This window comes from Melitaea cinxia, chromosome 20 (assembly GCF_905220565.1).
Source record: "Melitaea cinxia chromosome 20, ilMelCinx1.1, whole genome shotgun sequence".
Classification (NCBI taxonomy): domain Eukaryota; kingdom Metazoa; phylum Arthropoda; class Insecta; order Lepidoptera; family Nymphalidae; genus Melitaea; species Melitaea cinxia.
In genome coordinates, this window is record NC_059413.1 from 3,051,399 (window position 1) to 3,076,659 (window position 25,261).

General features: G+C 33.5%; 1 protein-coding gene across 1 annotated transcript in view; it reads left to right on the forward strand.

The window, feature by feature from the left end:
• Positions 1 to 855: 855 nt before the first annotated feature.
• The window catches only part of LOC123663637 (tetratricopeptide repeat protein 28), a 65,392-nt gene continuing 40,986 nt past the window's right edge, over positions 856 to 25,261 (forward strand). The window contains 5 exon segments of the mRNA XM_045598305.1: positions 856 to 876; positions 4,593 to 4,762; positions 5,290 to 5,393; positions 7,642 to 7,844; positions 20,668 to 20,765. Of these exon segments, the coding sequence (XP_045454261.1) occupies positions 856 to 876; positions 4,593 to 4,762; positions 5,290 to 5,393; positions 7,642 to 7,844; positions 20,668 to 20,765 (596 nt within the window).

The following is a 25,261-nucleotide window of genomic DNA, read 5'->3' on the forward strand; positions in this document are numbered from 1 at the left end:
ACCAATGTTTTGGTATTCATTAATTTTCAAGTTACATTCGTTATAGATTGTACCAACATGAGAATTATTTTACAATAAAAGTGAAAAGTTGGTATTTGATACTACCGTTAAGATTTCATTCAATAGAATCTGTGGACTCTCATAACGCTATCCCCATCCATAACTAAGAATCTATACTAAAATTATTTTGTTGTAAAAAACACGCCAGTTTCCTCAGTCAGCCTTAAAACGTACGATCGTATACAATTATCAATACTTTGGGAAAATTCTTACTTAGAAATAGCTGCAAATTGATGTCATTCAGTCGATTTAAAATTAAAAAAGATACAAACGTTATTGACGTCACAAACGCGTGGTCACGATAAGGAACCCTCTATAGAAAGCTATTCAAGCTTAACCGGCTTTTTGGGAGCTTGGAATTCAGTAGCGCGTTGACATTGTGTTTTTATTAGCCACTTATTATTGACCGCGTCGTGGAGTCCTTGCGCTTTGTTGTGATGACACTTATAATTTTGATCTGTAAATAATAGGTCTTTACCTATGAAATTGCCGTTTTTGATTAAATAAGTTAACGCACTTTTTTTCTATATTTTTTATTTTTATTATTCAAAGTAATCACCCATGGAATCAATGCATTTTTACCAACGTAGTGGTAACTTATTGATACCTTTCATGAAAAACTCTGCTGGACGGGAGGCAACAAACTCTTCAAAGGCATTTTGTACTGCCTCTCGGGTATTGAATTTTTTTCCCGCTAAAAAAATATCCAAATTCTGGAAAAAGTGGAAGTCTATAGGGGCAAGATCTGGTGAGTACGGTGGATGACGGAGAACTTCCAACCCCAGCTCTTGTAACATGGAGACCGTCTGCTGTGCAGTATGAGGTCGCGTGTTGTCGTGCAGGAGCAGCGAAGCCGGGCGATTGACCAAAGCTGGTTGAAGACGTGCGAGCTTCCCATTATTGTGTTTAGTTCTTCACAGTACACATCTGCAGTAATGCTCATGCCGTTTAGTAAAAAGCCGCGATGAATTACACCGGCGCGCTGGCGCGCCGGCGCCTTTAATTCAACATTTTCGACCGACCACGTGGTTCATTTCTTAGGTAAACGGAACGAAAGCGAGCAAAACCTATAAGGGGTGGTACGATCGTTAGTAGTGTTCGCACCGTAAACGTCGTTGATGTTGCGTGCCGTTTCTGCCGCTTTGCTACCACGACGGAACTCATACTCCATAATCACTCGAATTTTTAACATATCCATGATGACGAAAAACGTACAAATGCGATGTAAACAGAACGCTAACCATTAAACAAATGACTAATTATAAAAAAAGAATTCTATATTTTTAAAATAAATTAATTTGAAATTCGACTTCTTAGCGATTTCTTTTTTGTTTTTTTTTTTAGTTTTGAAATAGCCAGTACAACGAAACGGCAATTTCATAGGTGAAGACCTAATATTTATAAATGATTTATGCTATAAGTGTTTTATCGGTAAAAAATAATGAGGATATGCTTTTGGTGTAATTTAAGTAATAGTTCCAGGTATGTTGGCTCTTCGAATAGTTTTCACAATTGAAACTTCGATGTGAGTCGTGATTGCTATATAGGAAAATTTTTAAAAGGAAATAAAAATTACTTTTAGAAATAAATTCGAAACTAAATGACCTTTTTTCTATTATGTATAATGACGTAAGCTATACGCAAATTAATTCTAAATTATTTAAAACTAAAATGTTTTTATGTAGTTGTAAAATTAATTTCAATCCAGCACTCTAGCTATTTCTTATCATTATTAGAATAACATAGTTTTAACGTAGATTATATTTTAATTAATATGATCAAAGCCATGATAAAAGATGTACACAGAGCAGTGACACTACAATAGCGTTTAATTTATTTATTGAGAAAAATCTTAAAAACTACTTGCAAATGTTTAGTAATACATCACCTCTTACCAAATTGTATTAGAAGGATATAAGATGTAGTTAAGGGGAAACTATGTAACAAACTACTCAATTTAAAACGAAAAAATTCTAAATAAATATCGTATAACATACACACACGATATCTAAGATTTTTATTTTTGTGTTACCCACATTAGGAATTCTAAACATTTTTTTGAATATCATATCAAAAATTGACCGCTCCAGCGGGGTTCGAACCCGCGTCTCCGACTTGCCGTGTCGGCGCTCTAGCCAATTAAGCTATGGAACGATGCACCCGCTCGAGCGAAATTTTCGATATGATAATTTTTAATTTTCGGTTTAAGCGAACCGTGGCGCCGTCTATAGTGAACTCTTTACAGAAACCCGTAACTATTCAAAGTTTCATATTACAATGAAAATCTTTGACAGGAGACGACACCGTGCTATTTTTAATATCTAAGATTTTTATTTTTGTGTTACCCACATTAGGAATTCTAAACATTTTTTGAATATCATATCAAAAATTGACCGCTCCAGCGGGGTTCGAACCCGCGTCTCCGACTTGCCGTGTCGGCGCTCTAGCCAATTAAGCTATGGAACGATGCACCCGCTCGAGCGAAATTTTCGATATGATAATTTTTTTCTAATTCGCTTAAACCGAAAATTAGTTTTAATTAAAATTGCATCGTTCCATAGCTTAATTGGCTAGAGCGCCGACACGGCAAGTCGGAGACGCGGGTTCGAACCCCGCTGGAGCGGTCAATTTTTGATATGATATTCAAAAAAATGTTTAGAATTCCTAATGTGGGTAACACAAAAATAAAAATCTTAGATATTAAAAATAGCACGGTGTCGTCTCCTGTCAAAGATTTTCATTGTAATATGAAACTTTGAATAGTTACGGGTTTCTGTAAAGAGCTCACTATAGACGGCGCCACGGTTCGCTTAAACCGAAAATTAAAAATTATCATATCGAAAATTTCGCTCGAGCGGGTGCATCGTTCCATAGCTTAATTGGCTAGAGCGCCGACACGGCAAGTCGGAGACGCGGGTTCGAACCCCGCTGGAGCGGTCAATTTTTGATATGATATTCAAAAAATATACACACACGATCTTCTGTTCCTAAGGTAAGCAACTTAATGCTTGCGTTACGGGTAACAACCGACTGTTATTTTCATAAATATACATAGAAATAATACATTTATAAATATTACACCCAAACTCAGGCGTAAATCGAACCCACAACCTGAGGGCCAGAAAATAAGGTCACTACAAACTGCACCAACGGGCTAGTCATAACCTAATTGATACCTAAGTATATGTATTGAATTACGTTAAATGAGAATTTTTCCTAACATTGTTTTCATGGCTTAGTATTGAAATGTAATGCTTCTTGTAATATGTATTTTAATTTTAAGGTTAAAATAATCAAAATATTTAATGTCTCTAGACATATACTAAGTTATTCACTAATTTGTAATTAAAACATAGTATTGCTATCCTTATTTCTTTTTTTTTATTATTATTTATAACTAGGTCGGCAAACAAGCGTACGGCTCAACTAGTGGTAAGCTATTAACGTGGCTTATAGACGTCTGCAATATCAGAAGCATCGCAAGCGCGTTGCCGACCCTATCCCCAATTCCCCCAGGAGCTTTGGTCACCTTACTCACCAACAGGAATACAACACTGCTTGAAAGCAGTATTATTTAGCTTTGATCTTCTCTAACGTCGAGGACTTCCCCAGTCGGACTGCTTAAATATTAAACAAAACATGACAATACTTTTCACGTTTCAGTTCCGCAATACGCGTTTCATCATCATATCAAGCAGATTATTAAAGTCTGAACCAATTAATGGTTTTACGTTTATAAAACCCATCGATTTTAACCGTTTAATTTATAAGTCATTTAAAGAATCATTGAGAGACTTACGCCGAGTTGCACGAAAAGAAATTTAAATTTAAGTAGTGATAAAACTAATTTAATCGCAAGAATTGTATGAAATTTTTGTGATTAAATTAGTTTAATCTCTACTTAAATTTTAATTTTGTTTCGTGCAACTCGGCGTTAGGCACCCGATAGTGACATGGCATCAAGTTATGATCTTGATATGTGAACTCCTTAGATATCGTTAAAAATCCAGAATTTTTTTTTTATCGATGTTCCTTTTTGTCACAGTTCCTAATATTTATTATCAATTTGTTTTTAAGTTTTTTCGTATATATTATTGCATCTAATTTAAACGTACATCATACTTTACCGAACTGCCAAAGGAGAGTTATATTTTTCGACTTTATGTACGAATATTTGTATGTCTCTACATATATATTTAATTGAACTGTTTCACATATTTTAATTACTAAAGAAAGATTCATTATAGAATGTAGATACTGCGAATAAATAGGATAGGTAAGAAGTTTGAATAATAAGGAAATTGTTACACTTTTAATTATAATACTCAAAAATTGAAATAAAAACCAAAGAAATTCTACGCAACTCAGCAGAGAAACGAAATAAGGCATCAAAGTTTCTCAAACAAAACGTGGTCCCAACCTTGAAACATAAAATAAATGAACTAAATCATTAAAATTCGTTACAATGTAACAATGCTGCAAGCAATAACAAACTATAATTATATGTGTTTAAAGTGCATTTTTGTTTGCAGGTAGAGCCGACGGGCTCCGCGTCTCTAGGGGCCGCGTCCAGAGCGCTGTTCGTGGAGAAAGTGAGGGCGTCAAACGCCGCGTGTCAAGCCGGCGACTTCTCCACGGCCGTGGCTCTGTACACGGACGCCTTGACCTTAGACCCTGCTAACCATATATTGTATAGCAACAGGTGATTAAACTCACTTTCAGCTTGAGTAATTAATTTAAATAAGGCGGTTTGCTACTCAGTCAATAGTGCAAAGACCACCAAAGACATAATATTTGTTTCCGATTTGATTTTCTACTTTTTTGGTGTCTCCCCCGTGCTTTAGGAAACACGTAAAGCTATCCTGGTTGTTGTAATAGACGCAACATAATAGCGATTGTTACTCATAATAGCTAATATATCCATCAACCAGCAGTGGAGCAGCGTGGTGGAATCAGCTCTCTGACATGAAGAAAGAGGTCTATGCCCAGGAGTGAGATGCTACAGGCTGTTTCAATTAATCAATCAATCAAAGTACATATTGCTTAAAAAAACAACCAAAATATATTTAGACACGACTTTCTTATACATCGTCCCTTTCCTACTCGCGTGTCAAAGACTTCCCTCAATTTATAAGAAGCTCTAGTTTTACTAATTATTTAAATGTTAAAACTTAAACTTATGTTTTTTAAACACTGAGTATAATTTAAATTGAATATATTTATGTACAGATCAGCAGCGAGACTGAAACAGGGTCAATTTGCAGCGGCTCTACAAGATGCGACGCGCGCAAGAGAGCTCTGTCCTAATTGGCCGAAAGCCTATTACAGGCAGGGTAAGATTATAATTTTTTTTATTACATTTCATTCATTATAATTTCATTTTGAGTGTGCTTTAGACCACACGACTGAAGTAAAACTTTTTTAGCTCCATCTAACTTATATCCTTCTCAATTTCCGTTCGCCTCGCCCGATCAGACCTTTCGTAATACTCTCATCACGCATTCACCAGCTTTCTCTCCAAGTCAAGCGTGCGTAAGGAAGTTTTGCTTCAATAATAAATAACTGCTAAATATTAACCATCGTCATAATCGTTACATTCCTAATTGCATTTGTACACACAATCAAAATATCTTACATAACTTTGAAACGACTACGCCTATTATTTTACTCAGGTCTCAGGAAAAGATTTTTTATGAAAGGAATTTAAAAAAAATATGTATCCATGAACGAAACACGGTTCTACAAAGTTCGTTGAAAAAGCTAACTTTCAATCATTTTTTATCTCTAAAACCGTAACCACTTTATATATTTACTAGCTGACTCGGCAAACGTTGTCTTGCTGCTAAACGCTATTTAAAAATAGGGGTTGGTGGTAGAAAATTTAGGGAAATAAATAATTTATCTAAAAATTAAAAAAAATTGAGGTGGACTACCCTTAACATTTAGGGGGATGAAAAATAGATGTTGTTCGATTCTCAGACCTAGCCAATATGCACACAAAATTTCATGAGAATCGGTCAAGTCGTTTCGGATGAGTTTTAACTACAAACGCGATACGAGAGTTTTATATATTAGATAAAAAATTTAAATTTCAATTATTTTTCGACTAAAAAAAAGTCTATTTTTCCACTAAAAAAAAAACAAAGTAGAGATACATAAGTCAATTAAATTAATAACACTAATTGAACAAAATTGCGTATTGTTACGCGGAGTCGTTACGCCTGCGTCGGAGAGGCGATATCGTGCAAACATAATAAGATCTCGTAATATGCGTTGCGTGCGACTTTCTGCCAATTTTTTATGTTAGCCATTGTATATCTATTTACCGTTTCACTTTTTCTTACAGTATATATAAACTGGGCGATTACTTAGCGAGTAATTATGTAAATTTAATGTTATAACTTCTGTGCTTAAATTAATATGATTGTTTAAACTGTTAATATCTTCTCGGAGACATAATATTTGCTCATACAATGATATATATTTTATTTTTATTTTATTTAGGAAACAAACAGTACAATAATCCAACAAATTAAAATACTTATACAGATAATACACCAATCAATAAAGTTTCGAATACTAAACTATTCATAAATGACCTAAAAAGCAAACAAGCTAAATCAATAGATAAAATAATTGTAACGGGGCTGTATATCGTAAATTGTTCGTGACAAAAAAGCATCATCTCGAGGCAGGTTTCACCGTAATATGGAGCAGCCCAGAGGCGGAGGTAATGATTGCTTATCAATCTTCCGGTGTGGTGTAGGTCGCGTTATGGTTTCTAGCGATTGTTTGTAAGTTGTTGAAGTTGAACCACTTTTGTTTTAAAAATTCACCTCATATTAATTCTTTCTCTACGAACTTGAATATGTATATAATACATGTTCTTGTGTGTTCACCTTTCTATTGATAATTCATCTGCTCATTAGACTTAAATTAGTTTGCTTGGCATATTAGGCATACAATTATTACATACATACATAATATATACACTGAAAAATAAGGCACATACCTAAGTGATTTTTCACGCATCAAAATGTGTACAAACACAATTTTAAACAATGAAAGAGAAAAAAGCAATATCCGTTAATTTTATCTGCCAATATTTCTTTACCCAAAAAATAAGCGTACCTAATTATATAAACTCATTTGTCGTATTGATCAATCAAATCTATAATACATTATCATTTTTAATAAAAAAACTTCCACAATCTAATATATAACATTCTCGTGTAGCGGTGTTTGTAGTTAAACTCCTCCGAAACGGCTTGACCGATTCTCATGAAATTTTGTGTGCATATCGGGTAGATCTGAGAATCGAACAATATCTTTTTTTCATACCCCTAAGTTATGGGAGGAGGGGGGGGGGGAATTAAGGTGGTTTATAACATATACGGCAAAACAAAGTTTGCGGGGCCAGCTAGTTTCTATATAATACCACTCTCCGTTAATTATTCTATTATCCTTTAAACCAATAAATAATTTTAATCTAAATTCTGTCCTTATAATCTTATGCTGTAACAATTATATAACATTCCATAGAATACAAGCTAATGTAAGTTAATATCATTCGATCCCAAGGCGTCGCACTCCAATGCCTCGGCCGTCACGGCGAGGCCCTCGCGGCCTTCAGCTCAGGGCTGGGAGTGGAGCCGTCATCGAGGCAACTCCTCGCCGCCCTTGTGGAAGCCTCTCTCAAATCTCCACTACGGACCACCCTGGAGCCGACTTTCAGACAGCTTGAAGCTATGAAACTTGATCAATCGCCGTTTGTACTAATATCGGTAAGTATCTATGTGTGACGTAGTAAGTAGAGTTTTTGTAATAAGAAACCTTCAAAAGGAATATATAGTTTGATTTTAGCCGATGTCCAGACACCTAAAAGGTATGTAATCAATCGCCATTTGTACTAATATCGATAAGTATAGTTGTTTAGTACCTTAAAGCCACTCAAAAGGAAAAAATAGTTCTATTTTAGGAAAATAGTGGCGTATAATGCTTGCCACAAACTGCACGTGTGCTTGTGTGCTTCAGTGTGTGTGTGCGCGCGTGTGTCAAAACAGATTATCCTGGTACTATGGCCGGTATGAAGTGTTTTTCGTCTTCTAAAACATCTTTGGAATTCTAATAGAGCTGTCAGTCGTTCTTATTGTGTTTTAGATTGGTCTCATAAAGATGTTATTGTTTAACACGTGTGCAGGCTGTATTAATCATATACAAGTTAAACCTTTTGATAAATTGACATAACAACAAATGCGTTTTGATTGCGCATTAAAAACGTTAGCTTTTTAAGTTTGTAAGCGCATTTGAAATTTTCATTCTACTCATTAGGTTGTCAAACACTCCTATTATAATGTTTTGAAATTTATAAGTTACACCTTGTACCTACAGTTTATGTTTTAATTGATTATTAAAGACTTTTAAATAATAATTTTTAAATATTTATTATTATATAAATATATACCGATTGGTTGCCTTAACGATTATTACCGATCTTCTACTAAGCAAACATGAATACCAAGAGTATTGCTTAATAATAATTAATACGTTTTGAGTTAAAAAAAAGTTAAATCACAGTACTGCTATAAGAATTTTAAATATGTTCGATCCTAAAATTAAAATTGTTTAAAATATACAAAGACTGGTAATAATAAAGGCAAAAAAATAAAAATCAACGAATTTAAAAGTCAATAAAAACACATTTTCAAATAAATTCAATACCTCCTGTAATTGTGACACTTAAACAACCTTTACAACGTTATTATGCGATTTAGGTTCAATTCTGGAATAGAGTTCGTTTGTAGAAACATTCTAATTAAACTGTAAACATACAATAACATAACATTGTAGACCAACATTGATTATGAACTCGGTAAAAGCAATTCCGCACCATAAAAACCTCACTATATAAGGTCGGTGCTGACGGGATTGTAAGGATAAATTATATAAATCTTTATTACTTTGTTGCAAAAGTAAATATCGTAAATACAATGAACCACTTTGAGACCATTAATGTTTTTTGTACGCAAAAACGTAAACCGATTTCCTCTCTGTACATATAATGTTTGACTATATTCAGGTTTGTTTGACACTGTGCATACTGGGTGGAATGTGTGAGATAGTTAAATCTTGGGTAATACACTTCTTTAAACTTTCATCACAGGCCCACATTACATATGTTTATTTTCTTTTAATATCTCTTATGTATTCTTTATTAAATACTAGCTGTACCCTGCGCGCGTTACGCTTTTTTTTTTTGGTCGTACCAATTCAGAAACCTTTGTGAACTCATGCACAACACTTTGCTGAAGATCATAACATGATCAAATGCATAGTTTACAATTCTATAAAGGACATATAGACAAACATTCATTTTTATATATGTATATAGAAAAAAAATATACAGAAATTCATATAGTTTTTTTAAGCATTGTTGGACTTGTGTTTATTGTTTTAAACACAAATCTCTTCCGTCTAAACCGTGATAGTAAGAACTGATGTTAATAATTACTGAAGCATATTTACATTACAATAAGTATTATTTGTAAATTGTTCGGGATATAACAAGCCATGTTATTTGTAATAATGTTGAGTTAAATTGTTGAATTGACTTGATTGAACAGCGCGTCATATATACGTGGAAAACGAGACAAGTTTATTTTGCATTACCAATAGCTTCTCAATGTTAACTTTATTCGAAATAAACCAACGAAAACACCGTCGTTATTTTCATTAAAATGGAACGTAAGTATGCAGTGAAGTGGTATAAAGTAATGTGACTCGTGAGACCGCTGTCGAACCGTCGAATTTAAGTTTATTTAAACCTTATTTAAACTGTCACCGGTCCGTTTAAACATCAGATGCTCGGCTTCAAATAAAACCGACCGTTCACGTTTACCAAGTTCGTAACTATGTTAAAAAAATAATCATGCGAATTAAAGCTATCAAGTGGTTTTCGTAAAAGCAATGTAACAAGCAACGATAGCAGATATATGTGCAACTGCAATGCGAATTCTTAAATTCAATTTAAATTTAAAATTTCGTTGCACATAAACGCCTGTTTTATTTATATAAACATCGTTATCAACACTAAACATCATTCTATATTATGTCGACAATTGTCACACATTATTTAAATATCCCGCACTAATAACATACAAAGAAAGAAAATGAAAGCAAATACGAGGCTTGTAAGCGAAGCGTCGAAAGTCTGAAGAATCTTGCATTGCGCGCACCATTTGCATACATTCCGCTGCCTGTCGGACATCTGAACATTTTTCGGCGCATTTACCGGGCAAACAATGGGGCTGAGTGATCAAAGCGCCATAAATACAAGACCCCCGCATTTACATACAATCTAGACGACGGTTGATAGGCAGGGAGACGTGAATGGTCAAAATGGAGGCTATAACAAAATGGCCGTTTTTATTTACCTACCGGAAATTCGGTCTCAGTACCGACTCCTACTCGTTAACCGCGCAAACCAACAAATGATCGGAGAAATATCATTACCATAAATTGAGAAACATCATTACTCGGAATTATTGATGACAAAAAATTTTAGATAAAAATATTGTATTATGTAAACCCGTTCGATCGGCACCACTTCCTCGACATTTGCTAGTTGGACTTTTATTAATTTTTTGCTTTACCGCTATTATTATTATTTTTTTATCATTTCGACACATTATGGTGTAGGTATTCATTATATCGGAGTGGCATTAGATGGCACAAAATGAGGTGGACGATTATTAGAGCGATTAGGTTCAGGTATTTGTATTTCGGCAAGCCTTTGTTATTGATCCGGCAAGTTTTTGCTCTTTTCCACTAATAACAAATTATTTTTTATTAGTCTTAAAACCACAAAGGTATCCGAGCCACGAGGCGAATACTGATAAAAAAAGTGTATCGACATAAATAAGTACATATTAAAATATTCAAATAAACAAAAAAGAAAAAACGCTTCACACTCAACTGTTAGTAAGATTCAGTATATATGATTGATTCAAAATACTCGTAACACGATGTCGAACACCCAGACCACGACAAATATCTGTGGCCTAGCAGATAAAAAATGCTTGTACATCATTACATAGTATAAAACAAAGTCGCTTCCCGATGTCCGTATGCTCAGATCTTTAAAACTACGAAACGGATTTTGATGCGGTTTTCTATAGTAGAGTGATTCCAGAGGAAGGTTTATATATATAATACATGCATAATATAGTAGAGGAACACTGATAGTTTTCGCAACCGTGCGAAGCCGAAGCGAGTCGCTAGTTCAATGTATGCGTCATATGCAGCGATCAAACCCCTGACCGCTCAATCAGTTGCTATAACCACTGCGCCAGCTTGTCCTCTATAAAGGTGACCTACGTGCAGCATTAGACCATTAATTATAACCACAACCTCTTGATAATCTGATACTGTGCTTTTTTATATTATTGCTATCAATTGATATTTTTGTAAAAGTAAAAAAGCACATACATATCTTGAAAATGATAAAAATCAAACATTTTTTTTTAATAATTTAAATCTAGTATGTGGTACAGTTACCATAATATCAGCGCTGTTAAGCTGCGGGGTCATAAAAATATCATAATTAACTCATAAAAGAAGTGTTATTACAACGATTCCGTTGTAAGGGAAAGTTAAATAGAGATAAAAATAATCTTTTATTGCTCAACTTAAATCATATACTTTTAATTCATATAGGCTTTAAAACAACTCGTAGATCATTGTCATCTATTCTGAAACTTCAGTCTACGTCATAAAGTAATTTTACGAGTCATACACACACGGTCATCTGTTCCCATGTTAAGCAACTAAATGTTTGTATTACGGGTAACAGCTGACTGTTATATCTATTTTTTTTTTTTTATAAATATACATATAAATAATACACATATTAATATATAAATGCATATTACATCCAGACGGCGAGATTCGAACCCGCAACCCGCGGAGTTAAAAGCAGGTCCACTACAAACTACGACAACGGGCTAGTCAAATTTATCTAATTAAATAACTATAATAAACTGTGAATCGACAAGAAACTCAACAATTACTCTTTCGAATGAACCATCCATTTAGAAGATAGACTCTACTTATACTAATCACCAAAAAATCTACAGATATACTTCTAAATAAACTATTAACCCTACTACTAATCGAAAGCATTGTGGGTGTTCTTTAATGTCTGTGTCACTTCATACGTCTGGATTACTATCCACGTTTTTTAATATACTCTACAGAGGCGTCCGGCTAAAGGAGATATGTTTTTAAAAATTCGCGTCGCTTTTTTGCACAGGACAATGATACTCAAATTCGCATTTCTGAGTATTAGTCCGTTATTATATATCGTTTAAATGAATGAATTGTATATGGAGTGGGATCAAAAAATATACAGACGAATGACCTGGTGTTGTTCTGAGAGTTTCTTAACTATAAACAGTCGATTTGATTCCTACATTTAGGGGGTAACTATTTAAAAATATATATTTTATTTGTTTCTGTAGGCTATATCACCAGTGTCTTTTTTGTTATTATCGTCATTATCGTTATTCGTAATATGGAAAACCATCGACTAACCTGCAATCCAGGAACAAAATATTTTATTTCTGTTCTTTGGTTGTTAAATATTAAAGCAATCAACCACGAGTTATGATATGGCGACCGATGAAAGTCTTTTTAAAAACAATTTTATTTAAATTCACAATATTTATTAATTCAAAAATATAAAATGAAATTACAATTATATTAAAAATAAAAGTAACTGTTCTTTGAGATAGTTGATACAAGACTGATTTAAAATATATTTTAATAATTAAATTGTAAAACAATCAAAATGCTGAATCGCTTATTCTATTGTTCCCATGTTCCATCCATTCTTCCTTAGTAAGCTGGATTCTTGTGTTACGGCGTGGTAACTCCTCCCTCCTTAAGATGGAAGCTAGTAACGCAGCTTCCAGGAGCGTCCTCGCGACATCTTTCTGTTCTGACATCTGACTGTTTGCTTCTGCTATATACTTTCCACGTGACTACGCCTCCTATCAAGACATAGAGGAGTAGTGTAGACCAACTCGGGATTAGCATAGTATTGAGCCAATTGGATTCTTCTACTTCTTGAATGTCTTCTGCTTTATTCATGAGTTCATGGATGCTGTCTAATGAAAGGTCGTCTAAATGTAATTCGTACTTGACCTCTTCTTCATGTATGATGTTTTGATTCGGTAACGGGATAACTTCATTGATATTGATAATATTTCTATGTGTTCTCAATGTTCTGTTCAATAAATTAATTTGGCAATCTTCTGTGACGGTGACGAGAAAGACATTTGACGTTTTCAAATATTTTGTTTTGGGTCCACATTGAATTCTTGAGATTTCAGGTGCAGTTAATATTGTTAGCCACGTAGTTTCTGATATCTTCTGAAGCTTTCCCCGTTTCAAGTTTAGACGAGCATGCGTGCAGTTTCCAGCTTGTTGTCTGATAAGAGAGATGATGCAATCTTCTGATTTTTCTATTATTCTTGTGTCCAACGATTTGCAAAGCATGGTGTCATCGGAGATCTTCTTGCAATCTTCCTCTAAGTATGCGTACTCATCTCTTCCAAGTGCAAGGAATTTGGACTTAGGAATTATAGTAAGGTTTTGTTTATTAGGGATGGAATAGATGTGGATATAATCATATATATTATCATCAGTGGATGGGATTTCCAATATGAAAGTTAAAGAATGTCTTGTACTATAGGCTTTTACGACTATAGACTTTTCTATTTTATGGATATTTTCCATAGAAATCTCTACAACTGGTTTGAAAGATGAAATTTTCTGCAAATTATTTAATTCTAAAATTAAATTTCGTGGGTTTATAATACTAGGATGCATTATGCCTAATTGCGAGAATGACATAGCATCTTCTAACAACATTAGCTTATCTAAAATTAACTGCAAACTAAAACTTATTTGTACGTATATCTCTAAAAAGTGCAACTGGTTTATAACAGTGTTTGCATTTACGGTAATATTTTTTAACATAGAAGCTATTCGGTTTTCATTTTCATTTATCTTATTTACCTGAATAGAAAATTCATTAATAGTATCCTGCGCTAATGACACTGTTCGTTTCTGAGAGTTGCTAATTTTATTGACTGAAGAACGGATATTATTAATTTCATTTTCTATACGAATCGCGTCTTCGTTATCTAAATTACCAGTGATAACTTTTACTAAGGAACCTAAACCGTTAATGAGACCGCGCTTGACTCTATTTCTAGGTGCCATGAAACTTAACTTTTTGTCAATAAGGTTCAGATTGTGTTCGATCTGATCCCTATAGGTTTTATGTAGGTCTACTAATGGAGTCTTGTTTTCGGCTGATTTTGTACTTGCATATAGGGACATCAGTTTAGTGGAAACTTCCTGTAGATGAGTTATATTGTAAGTACAGGCAAGGTTAAAGGAATCAATTTCTTTAATGATATGACCTTGTTTAAGTAGTAGAATTCCGTTAGTGTTATCGATGGGTTGTATTGCTACGTCGGATTTTGATTGGAACACGAAGGATCCGGTGATGAAGATGATGACCCTGGAACAAGATGAGGTCTACGTAGGAGTTTGAAGTGAACTCTTATAGACTTAGAGTTAGGATGGTTACCTATAATTTCTGCTACATTATTGGGATGAAGATGGATGATTTTATACGGGCCTTTAAATACCGGCTTCGTTTTGTTGTTTCTCGCGGTTTTGGCGACCTGTTTGAAAACTGTTTCACCTACCTTAAATGTTATTTCCTCTGCTGTCTGGTTGCGTTTTGCTATGATTTGTTCCTTGTGCTTTGACATGTTTGTTGCAACACACTCCTGTACGGCTTCAGCGTTTTTTTGATGCTTAAGTACGTAATCTTGGTAAAATTGTTTAGTATAATGAAGCTCTAAGGGGTTTCGAGATGCAGTATGTCCAAAAAGTAACTCATGTGGGGTGTATTCTGTTGCTGAATGAATAGTATTATTGTATGCAATAACAGAGAATTTCATGATTAATTGTATGGGGTCGTCCTTATTAGTCATTCTTTGGATCCTAATTATTTCTCCTACTGTCGAATGAAAACGCTCTATGGGTGAATTTGAATTTGGATTATATGGAGTTGTGAAATGAATATTGATATCATGTAAGGCACACATCTCCTTTATGACATCGTTATCAAACTTACTGTCAGAGTCAGTTGTAATTTTAAAAGGGGTTCCTAATACTGAGAAAACATCAAATAAGGCTTCTGCTATATGTACGCTAGAAGTTGCACTTAAAGGGATTGCCTGAGCATATTTTGAGAAATTATCGATGATAGTAAGAAAAGTAGCTCCTTCCGTGGAATATAAGTCCATGAATAGATGCTGCATAGGTTTAGTTGGGGTTTCTGTTAGGGCTAATGGGGGTCTTAAGGGATTTCTTTCATACTTAGCTTGTAAACATATATTACATTGATTGACAAATGCTTGAATAGTGAGTAACATGTTGGGCCAATGGTAACTTCTATGGATTTTCTTGTACGTTTCTTGGATACCACGATGAATCGTCTTTCCTTCGTGATACTTTTTAATTATTTCTTGTTGTTCTGTCTTATTTTCTACCAAAGTAACGCGTGTAGTACATCTCAATAGCTTAGGGCCTCTATCATTGAATATCGTTGTATACACTCTAGAGAATGCGTGATAAAGATCTTCATTATAGAAATAACAATGGAATACTCGATCGGCTATGGTATGCTCTTTTAAAAATTGTATAATTTCTTTTTCAGTATTATTCACTGGGATGAATACATCCTTAATAATTTTACGAGAACTTGTTGATCTATTGTCTACCCTATAAGTTGAACCAGGGGTTGATCTAATATGAAATTGCTTAAGTTGTCTGTCTATGGCATCTTCTAAAATTGGTATTCCTTGGTTTTCGTTATCGGGTTGGGTATGATTGGTCGAAACGAGATTGTCAGGGTCAATTGCACTCATACTGTCAGATTCGGGTTCTATGCTAAGAGGTCGTTCGTCATGTCTAAGTGTTGTGTCCTCGTCAATATTAGTATTATTACCTACAGAAGGGATTTCTTGTTGTGTTTCTGTTTCGGTCTCTTCTTCTCGGCGTACATTCTCAAATATCCTATTTATTATTTCGTCATCGTCATTGTCATCTAAATTTACTGCGAGGGAATCGATGCTTTTATGGAAAATTTTTACTCGGGAGAGAGCGTCTGCGTTTGTATTTTGTCGTCCTTTTTTATAAATAACCTCGTAGTCATACTCTGCTAGTTTTAATCTCCATCGGGTTAATTTAGAGTTGGGGTCTTTTAACGACATTAACCATGTTAGGGGCCTATGATCGGTATATATTATAAATTTTCGACCGTAAAGGTATGGTCTGAAGTATTTAACTGCCCATACTATAGCCAATAATTCCTTTTCTATTGTTGAGTAGCGAGTCTCGGTGTCAGAAAGAGTCCTAGATGCATAAGCTACGGGCTTGTCCGCGCCTACGGGTCCTTGTGATAATATTGCACCAAGGGCTACGTCTGATGCGTCTGTTGTCAGTATAAAAGTCTGGTCGAAATTTGGATATTGTAAGATAGGTGCATTAGTCAAGATTTTTTTGCATTTATTAAAAGATTCTACGAATTCTGGTGAATGTATTACCTTACTATGTTTCTTTAGACATAGAGTCATGGGCTTGGTCAGTTTTGCGAAATCTTTAATAAATTTTCTATAGTACCCTACTAGTCCTAAAAAACTTTTAATGTCTTTAGGGGTTTTAGGTAAAGGAAAGTTCAAAACAGCTTTAATTTTGTCCTGGTTTGGAACGACTCCTTGTTCTGTTAGTTCATGACCTAAGAATTTGACGTGCTTTTTCAAAAATTCGGATTTTTCTAATTGGATTTTTAAGTTATGAATCTTAAACTTATCAAAAACTTGTTTAATTTTTTCAATATGCTCTTGTAATGATGTGGATATTATTATGACATCGTCTAAATAAGTGAAAACGTTTTCTATACCCCTAAGGATGTGATCCATTAGTCTTTGAAAAGTGCTAGGAGCATTTTTCAGACCAAACGGCATTCTAAGAAACTCGTAATGTCCTCTCTCGGTAGAAAAAGCTGTCTTTTCGATATCGTCTGGATGCATTTCTACTTGATGATACCCACTAGCAAGATCTAACGTCGTGAAGTATTGTGCTCGTCCTAGTCTGTCTAAGATGTCATTAATGTTAGGTAAAGGGTATTTGTCCTCTATGAGTCGGTCATTAAGTCTTCGATAGTCGATAACTAGCCTCCACTTCACCTTTCCGGATGAGTCTGCCTTTTTTGGAACAATATGGACGGGACAAGACCATGGAGATATACTCTCACGTATAATACCCTGTTTTAGTAAGTTATCTACTTGTTTTTGTATTTCCTTACGCTGCTGTGGGGCCTGTCGATAATTTCTAACAAATATTGGGGTTTGGTCAGTCAGTCTAAGTTTATGCTTAACATCGTGCGTGAAAGAAAGCGGAATATTTTCAGAGTAGAAGATGTCTCTGTACCGATAGCAAATCTTAGTGATTTCGCGACGCTCTTCGTCATTCATGTGGTCTGTACGTATTTTTCGTAAATTATTACACAACTCTTTGTCCAAGTCCGGGTTCACTGTATGAGAATTTAAGCTACATTGAGTTATATTCGAGTTAATATTATAGAATTCTAAAGGAATATTCTCCGTATTACGTATTACTTTCTTAACTGTATTAAAATTAATAATTGAAGTTTTGAATTTTCCTCTACTAACCTGCACTAATGCTGCGGGTGATTTTAAACCATTAGACCAAATGTACTCGTCATGAATATATTCGCCGTCAGAATAATTAGTTTTTAAAGTTATAAGTTTTTCACATCTGGGTTCGATGGTTAATTTTTTACTGGGATGGTCAAAATGAATAGGTAAGTCTGCTGTCGATGTATGTAAAATCTTATTTTTTAAGTCGATATTACTACATAATGTTTTAAGTAAGTCTAAACCAATCAGTCCTTTGTACTTCGGGTCAAAGTCAAATATCAGAAATTTATGAACTATATCTGTGTTAAAAGCTGGAGGTAATGGTAAATAAGCTATATAATTATGCTGCGTGGTTGCATGTGCTGTCTTTATTTCGAACGGTTCAAATTCTACACAATATTGAAAGATAGAATTTATAATTACCTCGGGGGATATCAATGATCTAGAAGCACCAGTATCTATTAGGAACTTACCTTTAAATTCTGGTAATTCTATATAAGGCAGATGGTCTTTATCTTGGTTGTTTAATTTTATTATTTCTCTTCTCCTGGGTCTGGGCTTATCGTAAAAACCTGCTGGTCACTAACCTTTTCATTAAGATATGATTCTTGTTCATTTAATACGCTATCGTACGAATAATGTTCATGGTACATACCTGGTTCGTTATCGTATGGCTGTTCTTCGGGTGAACCTGTGTAGTATAACTCTTCCACTGCAAACTGTGGTTTTTGAGGTCTATTGACTGATCTCATGGTCACGTCTGAAACTTTTTGTTGCTTAGGCTGACTTACCTGCTGTTGGGGAAAGTTTCGTTGAAAACCTCCCGCTGGTGGTCTATAGTTGCCTGATGAAGGACGATTCTTCCATGGTAACATGGACTGAACCCATTGCTGGCGTTGCTCCGGTGACAAATTATTTTTTTGTGGTACAAAATTGTTATTTTGTCTTTGGACTGGGCTATTTACGAATGGTGTATAATTGGGAAACTGAATGGAGTTTTTAATTGGTTCTCTAACCTTGGCTGGAGAAGATGTTGGTGTATTAACCTGAATATTATTAAATGTCTTGCTATATGCAAGTCTAGCCTCCTCCTGTCTGGCTATAACTATAGCTGATTCTAAATTAAGCGGTTGAGCTATTCTCACTCCTATTGAAACTTGGAAATCTAAATTATTGGTATATTGTTCTATTACCATCTTTTCATAATATGATTTATCAGAATGCGCGCCTACTGAGAAAAGTGCATCCAATATATCTCGTAAGCGTTTGCCAAACGATTCTGCGTCTTCATTTTTATGACGTCTCATACGACTTAATTCCTGCATTAATTGTATTTCGTTACGCGGTTCCCGTAATCGTTGTATGAGGGCAGCCTTAATGACTTCCCAAGAGGTGAGAGTTTCCTCATACGCGATAGCTTCTGTGGCTAATCCACTTAATCGGCTTTTAATTAAACATAATATAGCTGGATGAGCTCTAACTGAACCATCTAAAAGATTTAAAATGTTTTCTACTTCTCTAATGTAGTAATTCAATAGTTTCGGGTTACCATCGTATCGCGGCATGAATTCTGAGATAAGCTTGAAACTTGAGGCATCACACGTTTCAAACGACATTGTTATTCTTTATACTTAACTTTATAAAATTTAAAAAGACAATAGTTTTAAGTAAAAGTATTTATTTAATTATTTCAAATTAAATAAAAAGAAATTATTAATTATATAATTATTTTAATTAATCGTTATTACATATACTAGGACGTAAATCTCTATAGCGATTTTAGCATTTAAGATATACACCCTAAAAATATAGTGTTTATTTATTTCAACTAATATTAATACCTATTTTATTTTAATAGGAAGTAAATGCCTACAGCGATTTTAGCCTTTAGACAAAAACACCTTTAAAAGTATAATTAAAATATATACGGAAGGAAATATAGCAAAGGAACTTGGAATTGAGAGAGTACTCACCAAAGCGCCTTCTGCATCTCCTCTCCGGGTCTTGTATCTTCTCTAGAAGACTTCACCGATGCCGCCGTTGTAGATTCGTTGTAGAGAAGGTCGCGGTTTTAACGATCAAAATCGTTCAATTGACCGAAGATTTTATTCACTCAATTGCCGCAACAACTACCGACTGCGCCAGTTATGATATGGCGACCGATGAAAGTCTTTTTAAAAACAATTTTATTTAAATTCACAATATTTATTAATTCAAAAATATAAAATGAAATTACAATTATATTAAAAATAAAAGTAACTGTTCTTTGAGATAGTTGATACAAGACTGATTTAAAATATATTTTAATAATTAAATTGTAAAACAATCAAAATGCTGAATCGCTTATTCTATTGTTCCCATGTTCCATCCATTCTTCCTTAGTAAGCTGGATTCTTGTGTTACGGCGTGGTAACTCACGCTAGAAAATTTTATTTATTTATTTTATACTTTATTGTACACCACAAATATATTACAAACAAAGCCTATAACTAGTTACAGACAGTGAAGTACAATGGGCGGACTTATTGCTAATTAGCCATTTCTTCCAGACAACTCAGATTTTTTTTTATTTATACGTAGTTATTTGTATTCCTACCTTAAAGTTATAACAATTGTTTATACTTTATTATTTTAAATTTTTACACGCAATCTATAATATAATTAAGGCATCTATAGCTTTTGAAAAATATGTAATATGATATTCTTACCCTGTCATAATTATCGAACTTTGAAATGTCTGCAAGATAATAATAACATTATTTTAATTTATTCGTCGTTTTTAAAACAAACACATCTCTATCAGGTCGTCGGTCAAGAGCTTCTAGCTGCAGGCCAGTACCAAGCTGCGGTCACCGTACTTGAAGCTGCGCTAAGGATTGGATCCTGTTCCTTAAAACTAAGGTATAATTTTTGTACGATTATTTAATTTCAACCCTAAAATAACATTTATTATTGCTGGCTGTTAACTTCAAACCTAAAACAACGCTGTATTCTGTTACTAAGAATAATATTTTTATTGTCTACATTAAAATATAAATTAATAGTAATATTAATTTAACTTCTTTTCAATGACACCTTAAAATGAATAATTTCTTAAAACGTGGAATATTTTATTCGAGCTTAGATAATAATAAATAACATTTCTTGTAACATAATATTTTAAGTAAATGATTACGTAAGAATTATATTCAGATATTAATATAAAAATAAATAACACAGAAATTAAAAATTCATAAACAAAAGTAATAAACTCTTACACGTGCAAGAATTGCTATTATGAGTTCACATCTTCAACAAGTCGATAACGCTAAAATCATTTTCAAAATAACTAATTTATCATCAACCCTTACACCGCTAAATGATACAATCGACAGCGCGAAAAAAGGTGGCTGTTTAAAACGACTCATTGATCTGGTTTAAGTTTTTTTCCCCACTTAAACGCAGCATGATTTACATTCGAGACTCGCCGTGAGATATCCCATTACAGATTAATCTTAGCACCGATTATACATTTAACACCACACAAATTCTCAAAAGAATAAGACAAATTACCCATCAAGAAATCTTCACATTCATTAATGGTGCATTATTATTTTTAATCAGGAATGTTACAGTTGACAGTGGCGTAATTTATATGTGCTTAAGGACGGTATCTTTGGCGGAATTTCGACGTTTTGATTTATTTCGGCGAAGCGAATAAAGATGTATAATGTTTCGAGTAACGTCGGGTTTAATAGGCCGACTTATTTACGTTCTCTCGTTTTCCTTTGGCTGTATATGATAAAGTACTTCGAGATTATTTAATAGTCGCTGACAGTATAGATGCTTTTTCATGTAAGTAACAACAGCGGAAATTTGACAGAATTGTTAGATTAAAACGAATAATATTTTCAACTAGTTGACTCGACGAACTTCCGTTAATCGTTCCGCCATATATATATATATTTTTTTGTGAATGTACAATTTTTTCTTTAATTTTCTTTTGTTAAACTTTGGCCTAACAATAATCAATACAACAAATTAAAAAATTATATAATTTAATACGTTCGTTCGAAAGTCATGCGCGTACATATATTTTAAAGATTCGTTTTTTAATTATATATAGATTACTAATGAAATGATATAACTACAAAAAAAAAAACTACTCTGAAACCAAATTGTTTCACGACTTATTTATATGCAGATAAATTCTGTACAAACAACATTTAGGTAAAATAATATTTTCGTTTTTTATTTAACACGGTAATATCCTGAGCTCCTGGGGGGATTGGAGATTGGCTCAGCAATGCGCTTGCTATTCTTCTGGTGTTGCAGGCGTCTATAAGCTACGGTAATCGCTTACCATCAGGTGAGCCGTACGCTTGTTTTCCGACCTATTTATATTTAAAAAAATATTAACGTAGCTTCATTTTCAAATGCGAATGTCTCTGAGAAATATACATTTATATGGTAATACGTATAATAAATTCACTTTCATTTAGATAACGAAATTAAAAGTAAATATATCGTTATCAATATTACATTTAAGAAATTACTTAAACATTACCGACTTTAAAAGTGAAAAAGATGACACGTTCCATTCGCCTTATTATTTCTTTTAAAATGAACTTTTTAATATTCCAAATACGGGTGGAATGTTTAATACATATGAAGAGTGACATTACGTTAAAAATCTTATAGAATTTTCAAGTATCAGAATCAGGATTGGTGACGAAACTCACACCTCGATCTTATCTACTTGATTGATCGGATCAGAATCGATACGGCCTCGTCCGACGTAGGCGCGGTCCTTAACTGAATAAATAGGGACATTTATTTTTGATTTTTATCAATATGAGATAATTTGTGACTGATGATCGAATATTAAAAACCGTGTAAGTAACGGCTGCGGTCGGAAAATAATGTCGAAGCCTTTAATTTGAAATGTTTAATTATACGCAGCTTAAAATGTATAGCTATCATTTAATACTCAAATCAATCAAATTAAATCAAATATTTTATATTAAATTAGGCCTAAAAATACCTTTAAATCGCCATTTTGCAGAGTATATATTTTTAATGAATGAATTGTTGTTAAATTAATTTTTATTTGATATACTTCGATGTAAGCTCAACACAATAAAGTATCATTAAAAATTATTAAAAAAAAACTTATAAACGTAATAATATTTAATACTGAATAAAAAAAATTGGATATAATCTGTAATGACACGACTTCTTTATGTTTGTTTTAATAAATAATAAACAACCTCTTAATTATTGCTAAAAATTAAATCTAAATGTACAATTTATGTACATTGCCAGTAACTGTAGCATGATGTAACTTCGAAACCAAGATAAAAGTGATCTGCGCGAAGGTCAACGCTCTAAAACATTTTAATTTTTTTTATAAAATAAAAAATTGTTATTGTTTACTGTTCTATCTCCTATAACGCTATCTCTGTTAAATCATAAAATCCCGTAGAACACCATCAATCTTGCTTCCCCGCGTCAGGCGATGTCAAATTACACAGCACCAAGTGATTCATTAGCTGGATTAAATTCAAATATTCGTGTAATCGATAAAGTAATGACGATGAACTACAAGTGTCTCGTATTACAATATACTTTATTTTTATTATGAGTTGAATACCTAAATCCGGTTTATATATTCATAAAACGATTCGTTTTGTTAATGGACCGGCTGATAAAATCTTTATAAAGAGTAAGAGATATTTGAGTGGTGGAGATATATGAGTTTTCAGAGAACTAATATTATTACATTTGTAGGCTCTATTCACGGTTAATTAACATTTATTTAAATTTGCTTATCATCACATCCCTGTAGCTGATTAGAGCTATTATGATGAATTAAAGTTTTCTAAATCAACAAGGTATTGACGTTTGATAACTTAACAAAATCAGAGTACCTAGTAATATAAAATCCTGATATCGATTAATACACACAGATAAAATAAGATTATAAACATCATTGAAATAAATCGAAGTCTCTCCAAAAGTCTCAAAATAGCAAAAAAATCTATAAATGCAACCTGCGTTCCTATTATCTAGTCTTCCATAGATAGGTCACAGCAACAAATACTCGACGTGATTCGCTTCGCTTATCTAAACTATACACAACTCCAAGATTAATACTATTTGCATTCACCTGCCTATATCGTAAATCTTCCTTCATTTCTTCCAAGTAACTGTCAGTAGGCAAACAAATTCCATTAATCTACCCGAGGCTGGTATCATTAAGCATCAATTCCGGGAGTTAGTTTCATACTAAAACTACTACAACTACAAACACGATTAGTTGTTGTCAAATAACCTTTAATAAAGCGCTATTCACACGTATGTTCGTTTTATATAATTATAATGCTTCAATGGTTCAAATATAGAAGTGTCAAAAAGCAAGCCCTAAAATTATAGAGTGTAATTTATATAGAAACTTATTCCCGATGTAACTCCTTCAATTTTTAAACATGGAACAGTAAAATAGATCTAAATATGAAAGTGCCAATTTCTTGCTTATATAACAATTTCGCGAATATGTAATTTTAACTTAAGCATGTTTTAAACTGTATAGATAGTTCACTTGAGTTTTCGTTAGTTATATTCTAGATCTGAGATCGGACACAGCAGGAGATTTCCTACTCAAAACATGGAGCAGCCCGATTGGAGTAGTACCTTGACTTTACAGAAGATCATGGCTTAATAATACTGTTTTAAAGCAGTTTTGTGTTTCTCTTAGTGAGTAAGGTACCAGAGCACTGAAGGGTCGGGGGGGGGGGGGGAGGGGTGGTGATTTGGGGATAACGTCGACAGCGCGCTTGCGATGCTTGTGGTGTTGCAGACGTTTTTAAGCTACAGTAATCGCTTGTTTGCCGACCGAAAAAAAAATTAAATTCAGTCAATAATAGCTTATATGTAGTTCATAGTTAATCTTCAAGATTAGAATTTTAATTTATTCGAAAATAAAATGCTTATTTCCTCTGTCCTGTAAAATCACACAAACGTATATTTAAATTATAATTTTCAAACTGTTTTTAAATAAAAGTTTTTTAATTTCATGTTACACATTAATTTGTTTTTATTTTCTTTTGTAACAGCCCCTATAGCTAATGCTAGCTGGTGAACACACATTGCATTTACGTTTTCAGTATTATTACATACTAGCTGACCCGGCGAACTTCGTATCGCCTAACACAAACTTTATCGTATGGTATTAAAGTTCAAATTGACTTTTAAGTATTATCACAAATCTTTTGTATGGGAGTATAGAAAAGTGTTGTTTTTAGACTTTTTCAGGAAATTAAATTTTTTTTTTAGAATTTTTCTCTCCGTAAGAACCATCCTCGTACTTCAAGGAATATTTAAAAAAAAGAATTAGCGAAATCGGTCCAACCGTTCTC